Genomic DNA, 11,951 nt, shown 5'->3' on the forward strand with positions numbered 1-11,951 from the left:
ATTCATGTGTGAGTTATCTTACATATCAGAAAGGCCAAATAGAATTAGTCATTATTCTTGATGAATGGGGTGTTTCTAATCATATCAGTCACGACAGTTACTCAGACCAAGGCATTCCAACAGCAAACAACACCTTCCGATGGGAACACCATGCAGAACTCCGAGAAAGCTGGAGTTTGCTAAATGAAAGATATGTCAGCTGATCAAGGATGATAAGCTTGCTGTGTATTAGAACACAAAGTACCAAAGAGGAATGAGCCTGGAGAACCAACCAGTTCCTTTAAATGAAAAAATGCAAATGTCCTTCACCAGTAAAACAAGCAGATTTTTAAATCTCTGTTTTTGAAATCTGCTTGTCAAAGAGTCTTCAAAAGCAGCTGAAAAGAGAACAGATTTTTCACTGTAATCGTGGAAGTTGTGAGATAGGATATATCAACATGCATTTTTAATCTTTTCCTTAGATTAAAAAGATGGCTTTTGGCAGTGTATTTTAACTAGAGAGAAAGGATTTGCACTACTCTCAAAATCTACTTTACTGTCAGCTTCAATCCACCTGAGAAAAAAGAAAAAATTAATAACTGAAATGCATATAATTCATAGATGTGCGAAGGGGAGCCTCTTTGTTTCTGCAGTCCTGACATTCAGTCTGCCACAGAATGCAGTTACAGTATTGATTGGCATATGTTAATAAAGCAGCAATCGCCATAACTTTCATACATTTGATGGAGGGCATTTTAACCTAAGAAGATGTGATTTTCTGGATAGCTTATAGAGAAATAATTTAAGTTGTTTTGCTACTCCATATATTTTCATCATCCAAAATACACTTCAATCCAAAATAAATCAAATGATATATGCATCTGTGTGTGTGTGTGTGTGTGTGTGTGTGTAGACATAGATCTTTTTAAATTTTTGAGGGTATATAGCCATTCTCTTTTTCACTAAAGCTATATATATATATATATATATATATATATATATATAAAAATGTGTTTTGGGAGAAGGTATTTGTGTAAAATATATACTCTGTTGTCATATTGGTTATATGTGAAATTGTGTTAATTTTGAAATAACTGCAGGCCACAGACGTGGAGTAACTCTTTGAAGGCCTTACTTAGTGTCCCCTTGGTAATGCATGCAGTAGCTCAAATTAAACCTTTGTGCATTGGGTTATGAATAATCTTTTGTTCCAAAGAAGGCAAAAGCCTCAGTCTGATTTAATACCAAAGAATAAATTTTTCTGACTTTGCAAGTAAATCTAAATGTATTCTATGGACAAAATGGACACAAAGGGAATTTTCTAAATACCAGACATAATTACACATTTTTCACATTTAGAGGGTAATCCTATGATACAATTTCCATGTCTGTTTTTAAAGACTATCACCAGAAAAGAAAATTTGTAAGAGAAAGAAAATGTGAAAATGATCATAGGCTTGGGGATTTCCCCATATCCAGAAAATTCCAGGTTAAGGCTTGAAGTTGAATCATTCCCAGGTCTAGGTCTAAAGTTTACAAGAGTACAAGGCAAACAATTTCTTTGGGGACAAGCAGCATTATTTCAATTAGACCTTCTGTAGGGTGAAATCATTCTTCCCCACACTATGAATGGACTCCAAGTATCATAATAAGCAAGTAAACTCACAAGAACCAAAGCTGACATAAGGATAAAAGCAGCAAGATCACAGTACACCAAAGTATCATATATATTGAAGAAATAATTCAATGTCTTAGATTTCTCTATAAAAATTTGTGATCTATATAGGACTTCATTCACATGGACACTAACAATAAGGAGTATTTGCTTTGGCGGTAGTGGATCACACATCTGCTTATCTTGCTTTAAATATATTTTTACATAATGTTTCTGAGCGATACAGATGTGAGTCAGGTAGCATTTGATTCCCCCACATATACACAACTGAGGTGCCCTTGCCATCGGCATCCCCTGGGATCCTTGATTCACTGACGTTAGCCATACGAATCCAGTGTTCAAACTCAGAATAATAAACTTAGTTTCTGCATTATCAGTCAGCATAAATAATAAATCCAGAAAACGTGCTGTATTTGTTGTTGTTTCCTCCGTGGGCTTTCCCACCATCTAATTTGATATAGACTTCATCTCCTGGCTCCAGGTGAAGAACCACACTGTTACTGGCATAGTCGTAATTTTGATCAGCATCTTGGGCAATTGCACTAGCACGGACCTATGTAAAACAGACAAGAGTTAGAGTTTGTGAAAGAATCCGCACGCTTTTCTGTTTTTGTCGTTGCTTTTGTTTTGCCATTCACACAGCAGACTTGCTGCCATAGCACAGAATTTAGCATGGGAAGGTCCATCTTGCCTCAGAAGTGTAGGAGGAAAATCCCTGTGATACTTTGAATGATATTATTGGAAAGGAGAAGAGTGGGAGCCATTAGTGCTTTAGTTAGGGGCCTTATAACAGTTTTATTAACTAGACATCAAAAACAATGCATATCAATCTATACTCTTCCTAGCTTACTTTTCTAATTCCTTGAATCCCTATGCCCAATCACTTTTGGAAATGGAAATAATCGCATTATTTTGCATTTTAACTGAAGCCACATAAGAATATTCTAACTGGCTATGAGTACAGAAGTTAGTCATCACAGTTATTAGAAAACTGAGATCTACAGTAAGTACAGATGAGAGAAATACCACTACTCTTTAGGAAGAAAAAAGGAAGAAAGTCCCTTGATTTCCGGCTTTCGAAATCTAATTCAAATAAAGCCCCCTTCAGCAGGCTCCTTTAGGAGCTTAACTCATGTACACATCTTTAGTAATCACCAGGTTGTCAGGGTTCTTCTATTTGTGCCTTTTCATCACCAAATGACCATATGTGCACTGGACAATCATTTAAGTTCAATATATCTGAAAGTTAGGGAATGCACTAAATGTCCATGATATGAGGTCTCTGAAATTTCTGAAATTTTTGAATGACTTTCTTCAACAGCCTTTCATGTTTAGAAGATTCTACATGTGTGGTTTGCTTTGAGGATGGAAGTTGTTTATAATCTACTCCTGTTAAGCCTGTGGTCTCATTAGTGAGTTGATAGACATTTGCAAACAGTCAAATTGCCTATCATATCCTTGTGATACGGACATTCTGTCACATCCTCAACTCAAATTAGGCTTCATATTCATTTAGATATATTTGGATTCTGTCTTGGAAAATCTTTCAATAGGCAGACTTGCATTTGATTTATTTCAGTAACACATCTTCTACTTTGTGGCTTGTTTCTATTCCACGATAATGATATTTCCCCCGAATAACACAGCAAGTGATTTAGTGGTTTTGTAAATCTGCACTATGTAATAATGCATGACTTGGGGTACAATATGCTGGGTTTTATCACTTGGCAAAATGAAGGAAATGAGACATAAAGTCAAGAATTCCCATGCATTTCTTTCAAATTTTAAATGATAGGTTTTCAAATTAAATTTTCATGTGATACGTTCTCACATTACTGCTGAAATGTTAAAAAAAGGAGAAGGCTCCTTGACACTGCTGAACTTGTAAAGGAATTTGAGTGGTGCTTTAAAAATTTCTTTTGGGCATCATATAGCAAAGGGAGAAAAGGGCTTACAGCATTTGGAATTGCTTAACACTGCGCTAACTGGCACTAATAGAAGGAGAGCAATACACCATGTAATTATGCTCAGAAGCATTGACTCAAATGTGTACAGCACGAGTGAGGTGATCTGTTGTAACCATTAAGTAAAAACACAACAGAACTCCACCCTACTTCCCACGAATTCATCATCAGTCAGTAAGAGCCGAATGCTTGGATTTCATCTAAGTCATTAATTCCTAGGGAAAACAGTCTACCCAAGGAGGAGACTGCTATTATGACCAGAAGTGTTTTGAACATGGATTTTTAATGCATGAGAAAAATCAAAATACAAAAAAAGAAAGTTTCCAATTATCTATATTATTAACATTTAAACTAATTTTCAATCCATAACATAGGTCTCAACTTTTACTGATCACCAGACATTCATTTTATTCAGTGCTTTGGGTATTTAGTGTGTGTTCTGTGGGGATTGTGCTCAAACATTGTTTTTTCATGAAGGAATTTGGAAATCAGGACACATTAAAATCTCTTGATTTAAAGAAAATGATCTTAAAAATGTGTAATGTAGTTTTTATTCTATAAGGTACAATCACGAAACCAAATCAACATTAGCGTGTATATTGAGGAGGTGTAACCACAGAATCCTGCAGATGCATTGCAGGGACACCACGGGCTGGAAGGGTGATTCGTTTTTAATGGAAGTAACTCCCTAAGATTTTAGCCTATACTGTACCATAACACCTTCCCAATTAACTAACTGCCACACTCTGTGTACTCTACATGATTTGAGTTTGCCTGCTCACTGATCACACCCTAAAGGTATAATGGGATCTGAAATGTCAAGCTCTAGTGTCCAGCTCAGTGACTTCAACAGATCTTCCTTTAAGCCATCACACTACTGAGGAAGGTAATGGGTTCACCCTGGTGGCTATTTTCAGCCTCCTAAATGTACACTGATTTCAGCATTTTGTCAGAGAATATGAGGCATCCTTTTCTCAGCCTACTACACTCCTTTCTACCTCTAAATTGGCTCCAGTATCTTTTCTTATTCTGTTAACTATTTAGATTCTGCTTTGTCTTCAGTTCATCTTTCCCTGCCCCTACAAAGATAGACATATTATTAAATTCTCAAATAGATGACTGTCAACCCACGAACTATTCATTCTTTCCAATATATCTTATGTTGACTGGTGCCCTAAGTAATACATTCTTAAAAGAAAAAGCAGTGGCCTTTAATTACTTTATAGTCCTAACCTTAAGCCAGTTTTAGTTTTATAATATATATAATATTATAATGGTATTATCGTGGTTGTATTCAAATACAATTTTTTTCAGATTTTCTACTAAAAGTGCACAAATATTAAAAGCATTTCCTTTATCTATATAAAGCTATCTGAGTCCAACTTTTTCCTTTAATATGCACTGTCATGAGCTCTCAACAAATACTAGGATTAAATTCATGTTGATGGTTTCATGGGGAATTTGAGACCTGTGGTCCTTTTAGTGGTGTGCTTGCGAGAATGGAATAGGTTGTGTAGTTTTAGTATTATCTTATTATTGAGGATTTACCATTAGAGACAGTATTTATGGTAACATTTGCTAATTTAATTAATTGGTACTGATGTTCTCATAATTTCATTTTCATTGTACTTCTGTGGAATCATAAACAAAAGGTTAAGTGGCACATCAGGTTAATTTACTGGCCTTTGATGCTTCCATCTGTGATCCTGCGTTCAACACAAAGCATAAATAAAATGGCTCTCACATGGTTACGGTCCAGAAGCACTGCTGTCTCCTGCAGTCACCTGCATGTTTAGTTTAATTTTTGTGCTTCTCAAAACCCACTTAATCCACAGAACACGACACTGCCATGGATCTCTGAGTTTCTGTTTTATGAAAACAAATCGGGTCAGCTCAAGAAGAAACTGCCATCCTAAGAAGTGATCAGACAAGAGTATAACTGAAAATCAAGGATAAAGTATTTATATAAATTAATAAAAAAGAGATTTTATAAGCTTTCTCATTCATAACTGTCTGCAGACCAGACTTTAGACAATGGTTCTATTCTAGAGATAAAATTCCTTAACAGTAATATTGTAACAACCACTTTGTAAAATAGTCCATATGGAGTTCAAAAATATATTGTTTACCACTATACATTTATTTTTTTATGAATTAACCTGTTGCACACCTTTTGCAGGAGTAGCAGTTTAAGATTGCTAATGGAAAACCTTACACATTATAAGGGAAGCTGTTTTCCTTTTTTTTCCTGAACCTCATAGAACGTATATGCTACAGTGATACAAAGGAGCATTTTACACTGTAAACAATGGAATCAGTTTAAAAACAAAATGCACGCAGTACACCTAGTAGAGAATTTTTCTTGGGATCAGTGAAATAAATATACATGGACTCAGCGATGTAGACATCAACATTTAAACTTATTTAAATGTATTACTCCCCAGTTTTTCATGCAATTGCAATTTCAGATATTTTTAAAAATGGCCATTTTTAATACATTTGCTAATAAAACGGGGAGTGTTTTCCATTTTTAATTGCTACCTCTGCAAACAAGCTCTTCAGCCTGACAGTGTTCCTCAGCCCTAGCCTCTGAGTCAGAAGAAAATCCATTTGCAAATAGAAGGGTGCCTAGAACCAGCCCTCTGGAGGGGCAGTTAGAAACCATTTTGTTAGGGTGACAAGGTGGCTCTATTTTGGAACAGAGGCATGCCCTTTTGTGCATTTACCTATCACTATCCCGCTGCTCTGTAAATAATTGTCATTTATCTGAATATTATTTTCGTGCATAATAACTCTAATAAACAACCCTGTCAGTGCCTCCTGGTGGCCATTTTTTCTTTTTGTTCTATGTGTCCTAGAGTGAGGGTGAGGGGTTGGGGTCTCTTCATCTATTTGCAGGAAAGGGTAGGCCAGACTTTTGTTCTGTTTGTCTCCTGCACGTTTAGGACACCTGTCTCTGACTTTTAAAAGACTTCTGGCATTGAATAAGGTCTGTCTTTGGGAAGAAGCCCTGCTTTGAATGATGCTTTACAGAAACTCGGGTTATAGCAAGAAGGCCTGAATTTCCAGGGGGCCAGGGCCCCCGGAAGCCCAATAGCCCTTGTATGAAGTCAAAGTTGCTGTTTGCAGCGAGACCTCGCGATGGCGGGGTCGCGAGCCGGTTTCTTTGCCACTGGGCAGGCAGAGGAGCTCCCTGGACCCGAGGCCAGACCTCAGGCTGCAGGGCCTCACCCCACTGGCTGCCAATTTAGGGTGGGGAGAAGATCCGATTACACTTTTAGTAACTATAAATATTATTTTTCTCCTTTAAAAAAAATCAGGCATGCTGGCATGTTGTGAATTCCTCCCGCAAGCAGTAAAGTGGCCCTAGGGGAAAGCTGCGGACCCGCGAGCAAATCCTCGCGGCCGGGTGGCGGGAGGGGGTGTAACCTACAGCCATTGCACAGGCAAGGCCGAGATCCAGACTCGCACAGGTGCCCCGGGGCTCGCTCTCCGAGAAGCCCGCAGACCCCCGGGCCCCCGTCTGCCGCCCTTGGGCCCCCAAGCCAGTGCGTCCCTGCCACTGCAGCCGTCGGAGTTGGAGCTCAGTCTCAACTTTTCCTTTCGTTAGGAGCAGCCCTCACCTCTCTCCTCCGCCGCCTGCTGCTGCCTCTGCAAACTAAACAGGAGTTGGAGTTGGGAAACAGACTTTACGTGCGACTCGGGGCCTGGGACGCCAAGGGCCACGAGACGGCCGCACCATCCAGCCTCCGCCCGGGATGCGCCCCGCCTGGACGCCTTCCTTCGGGTCCCTTTCTTTCTTGGCCCGCGTCTGTCTCGAGTTCCTCACCCTGGCACGCCCATTCCAGACTCCCAACTCCTCCTCTTACCCCAGCTCTTCCCATTCCCGGGAAAAGTCTGCAAGCGACCCTACAGGGCCCTGGAGCCCACGGCTGGGGGGCTCGCTTTCTGCTCCAGGACTGCCCCCCAGAGCATTGGCTGCAGGGGCGCCGGAGCTCTCCGACAGTCGCGCTCGCAGGCGCGCGCACCGAGTGCGGGTCCCAGACGCTGGAAACGCCCTCTCCAGGCTGCGGGGCGCCCTCCTCTGCGTACGACCCCCGCCTCTCCCGGGTGCGCCGGCGGAGCCCTTCCATTTCCGGGGTCTCCTCCCTCTCGCCTGCACCCTCCCCGCCGCCCACCTGCACGCACCTGGTTGTTTTTGCAGAGATCAGCCCACATGCTGGTGCCGTCCCCTCCGCGCATCAGGACGTGGTAGGTGAAGAAGTAGATGCCCGGAATGGAGCAGGTGAACTTGCCCGTTGTGGGGTCGTAGTGGTTCCCCAGGTTGGTGACCACGTCGTCGAACTTAAGCACCTCGTAGCCTTCGTGCTGCCTCTTGAGGCCGGCGTAGAAGGCGATCTTGGGCACCGTGCTGTAGGTGGCAGCGCTGATGGCCCCGGCCGCGTTCAGGCCGGGTGCCCCGGGCGGCCCCGGCAGGCCTTGGCGCCCCGGCTCTCCCTTTTCGCCCGGGGGCCCCACGGGGCCCGGCGGCCCCGGCTCGCCAGGGGGCCCACGCGGGCCCGCCTTCCCGGGCCTGCCGGCTTCGCCTTTGGGGCCCTGGATGAAGGTGGGCAGGGACTGCATGAGGCCGCGGTCGGGCGTGGCGGCCGTGCTGGGCGCCTTGGTGCCCCCGTAGGGGTCGCAGACCATGCGGCAGGTGCCCAGCATCTCGTAGTGCGCCGACGTGCCGGCCGAGCTCACCAGCACCGGGATGAGGATGACCAGAAGCAGCACCATCACCACCCCCAGCGCCCCGGCGGCGATCAGGCGCCTCCTGCTGCCCACCAGCCGGCTCAGCGCGGGGCGATCCTCTTGTCTGCTTTTGGACAAAATTTTGAAGGTTGGGCGGGGACCTCCTCAGAGCCGAAAACAAGCCCCTGCGAACCCCAACTCCCCTGGGCGGGCGCGCACGCCGGCCCCGCTCCTGGCCGGCTCCTGCTCCCCCCCGCTGAGGCGGCGACTGGGGAGGGCGCTGGGCGCCCGGCGACTTGAGCCCAAGTCCCGAGCTGGGGGGCGGGGTGGGGGGAGGGGTGCCTAGGGCGCCCTCTCGCCTCCCGCGAGCCCCTTCGCACCTGTGGCTCCGCGGGCGCCGGCGCGGCCACCCGGAGGGCAGAGGCAGCCGCCGCCTCTCAGCGCTCGTCCGGGCCGCTCGCACTTTTATGCCGCTGCTGCCTGCGATCGACTTTCCCGATTTTTGCAGACTGCGCCAGTTCGCACCAACTTTCCGTCTGAAGTTGCCTTTTTCTGCCGCCTCCTTCTCTTCTTTCGCTCTCTCTATTCGCCCATCCCCTGCCTTGTTTGTTTGTTCTTTTTTTTTTTTTTTTTTCCTTTTCTTCTTCTGCCTTCTCTGCAGCCACCACACAACTCTAAATCGATGCGCACCTCCCAAGTCGTGCGAGCTCGGCCCCGCGCCTCCCCGGTGCCGGGAGCGGCGGCGGGCAAGGTGGGCTCGGTGAGGCCACGGGCTGGAGCGGCGGAGCGGCTGAGCGAGCGAGCGAGCAGCGGCGAGCGCCTCACGGCCGGGAGTGGAGCGGCAGAGAGACTGAACGCAGAATTCTGCCTGGGTACCACCTGCCAGGAGAAGAGGAGGCTGACAAACGCGCGCCGGAGCAATTTATAGGCACCCAAGGCACAGAGGAAGGGGAGCCGCTTTGGCATCTCATTGCAGCATCTGCTCAGCTCATCCCACTCAGAGAGAGTTTGGCATTACTCTGACAATGTGGGATTTTTTTTTTTCGGCCTCTCTTTTTTTCCCCTTCTGCACATGGATGAACAGTGGGATTCTGAATACTCCCTTGCTGAACCCAGGCGATGGCCGCGCTCTCACTGGACATCGGGGCGGGGGAAGGTAGACAGTTTGGGGGCTCAAGGTCACACCTAAGCCCCCAGTCTCCCCACGGCCAGCAGCCCCAGTTGGAGGGTGGAGGTGGAGGTTGAAAGGCGGGTGGAGGGGTTGGCAATGTTTTTCTCCTGGCTCACCTTGGGTGCTTCAGGTGCTTTTTGTCTGTTTTCAAAATGCCACTTTTAACACAAGGAGGGCCCTGTAGAATTTTCCAGATGGTAGATGTCATTTTGTTTAACCTTATGGTTCCCCACCACCATCAGCACCAACCTTCTAACTGACATCAGAGAACAGAGAGGTGTGTTGAAAAGCCGGAGGACATTTCTCTATGGTTTTAAATGACTCTAAATGGACATGGATGCCTCATGCAGGGCCAGGCTTGGCTCTTTGCACAAATGCCGCACAGCGGAGCAGGTAAACATATAGACGCTGTTTACAGGCTTACAATTCCGGCAGCCTTTCAGAACATACTGTCGTTGCACCTGAGGTTGCATTTACTTCAAGATGCTACATGCATGAGGAATCATCACTTGTCACCAGGCCTTCAAAAGTCTAAAGATAAAGCAAGCAGCGTTTAAGCAAGTGCTGGGCAAGGTCTTTTCCTAAGATGTGGGCAGAGTCCTATAAGCACCGAAGCAGATTGCCCAAATCTACCTGGGAGGGGGGAGAGGGCGAAATGGGAAAAATAGGACAAAGAAGAGACTCCATCGGCAGCAGGAGAGGGAGAGAAGGAACTGCCTGGATTTGTTATATTAACGGAAGGCCCTTAGAGAAGCTATTAGATAAGTTATCCCACAAACACATACAAAGACCACAGAACTGCTTTAAGTAAATAAGTAAATCATACTTCTGCATTCAGGAGCAATGGATGTCAATCAAACATGGGTGACATTTACTTGTCAATACTGGGATGATGACTAGGAAGACAGTGACTTATTGCATCAGGGTGAGAATTTGAAATTAGAAGCAGAAACAACTAAGACCACAGCAAGCAAGCAGTAACACCCAGACGATGGGCAGGAACCCACGATGTTGTCTCTGGCCGCCACAGCACAGACATCTCCTTCCCTGCTTCTCACCACTCTGCCCACACCTCTCGACCCCACCAGTTTCCTTCTTCTCTGTTTCAGAATAAAATAAGGTCAAGTGGGCTGATAGGAAGACACAAAGATTCATTGATTCCTTTAAGAGAAATGTCAGCGGCTCCTTCAGTTCTTTGCCGGGAGTCAAGGGTGAGGAACTGGGCTTGTGGGTAGCATGGCCCAGGCCTATGCATTATCTATCCATCTGCCTGCTCCTGGTACTGGAACCTAGCCCTTCACACTTTTCAAACCTTTAACCTTTATTTTAGGGCAGTGCTTTTGTAAATGTGAATCCATACCTGGGCATAATTTTTATATATATATACTCATATTTGTGTATTATTTTTGTTCACACAAGCTACCTTATTTTATATTTTTAAGCCACAAACACATAATAAGTTCTCTGCTGGCCATATGCCTACCTTCTAAGATACTTTCTCAGCTGCTTCTAAAAAGTGACCTTTCTTTTGGAAAATCATGCAAAGGTGTGTAGTGTCAGCAATGAAGGTCATTTATTAAAGAAATGAACTCTGATACACGAATTTCATAAGGCCTCTTTGTTGGTAAAGGAGTTTAGTAGGGGAAAAACAGAAAGCTTTTAGAGGGTAGCAATGTATAACATTGCTCAAGAAACACAGAGTTTTCCAACAGAAGAATGCTCATCCTATGAAGGAACTCACCCAGAACAACATGAGGTAGGAGAGGTGGCCCCTAGAAAGCTGTCTCCACATTGTTCATGCAGCTGAAGAGGCTGGGAGAGCGCTCAGAGGGGAGCCAGGGCCATTCAAGACCTGGCTGGCACACTCTGCTCCATGCATTATTAACACATCCAGTCCCAGCTGACCACAGGTGGTGGCAGCCCCAGTAACTGAGGCTTTCCTCCTTCGACTTTGCTGCCAAAGCACCCAGTTCAATTTTACAAGCAGGAGCCCTCGCATCTTCAAGCTGCCGAGCTGTAGGGAGGCACTCGCTAGTCATCTTTCACAGTGGCAGACCCTGGGCTGTCAAGTGCAAACCCTAGGTAAGTACACATGGACATCTGGATTTTTGGTGAAGTCAGTTTAAAGCTCCGCACTCCTCCTCCTCTGGAAATGCCCCACCCTGCACTCTGGGGGAAACTTTTTCTCGTTCCCCACCGGCTTTTCAGGATGACTTGGTGGTGGATGAACGGATGGCTGATGACTGCCCCTCTCCCCTGCTCGGATTTCGCAGAAGGTTCCCAGGAAAGTTACTCACACTTCAGCTCGTGTTCTGACAGTTTGAATAAACCATCTGATCTGGCATATTACTCATCCTCTTTATATGTATGTAATAATAGAAAATGTGTCAATTAAAAAAATATTTGATTTGCTTCAGTCCTCATCAGAGAA

General features: G+C 44.9%; 1 protein-coding gene across 1 annotated transcript; it reads right to left on the bottom strand.

The window, feature by feature from the left end:
* Positions 1-406: 406 nt before the first annotated feature.
* On the bottom strand, positions 407-8,542 carry C1QL3 (complement C1q like 3). The gene is made up of 2 exons (XM_002717424.5): positions 7,807-8,542; positions 407-2,207 (listed from the first exon to the last, which is right to left on the bottom strand). Exons 1-2 carry the CDS (start codon positions 8,392-8,394, stop codon positions 2,028-2,030), a joined length of 768 nt encoding a protein of 255 aa, XP_002717470.1. The 5' UTR covers positions 8,395-8,542; the 3' UTR covers positions 407-2,027.
* Between the last annotated feature and the right edge of the window lie 3,409 nt (positions 8,543-11,951).

Source organism: Oryctolagus cuniculus, chromosome 13 (assembly GCF_051225735.1).
Source record: "Oryctolagus cuniculus isolate XC-2025 breed Fujian yellow rabbit chromosome 13, ASM5122573v1, whole genome shotgun sequence".
In the NCBI taxonomy this organism is placed as follows: domain Eukaryota; kingdom Metazoa; phylum Chordata; class Mammalia; order Lagomorpha; family Leporidae; genus Oryctolagus; species Oryctolagus cuniculus.

Bases quoted from the DNA above. Each gene is read 5' to 3' on its own strand.
- C1QL3 (XM_002717424.5), bottom strand. From the start codon at position 8,394: ATGGTGCTGCTTCTGGTCATCCTCATCCCGGTGCTGGTGAGCTCGGCC. The intron at 2,208-7,806 runs GTGCGTGCAGGT...TGTTTTACATAG, and splicing joins ATCTCTGCAAAAACAACCAG to GTCCGTGCTAGTGCAATTGC.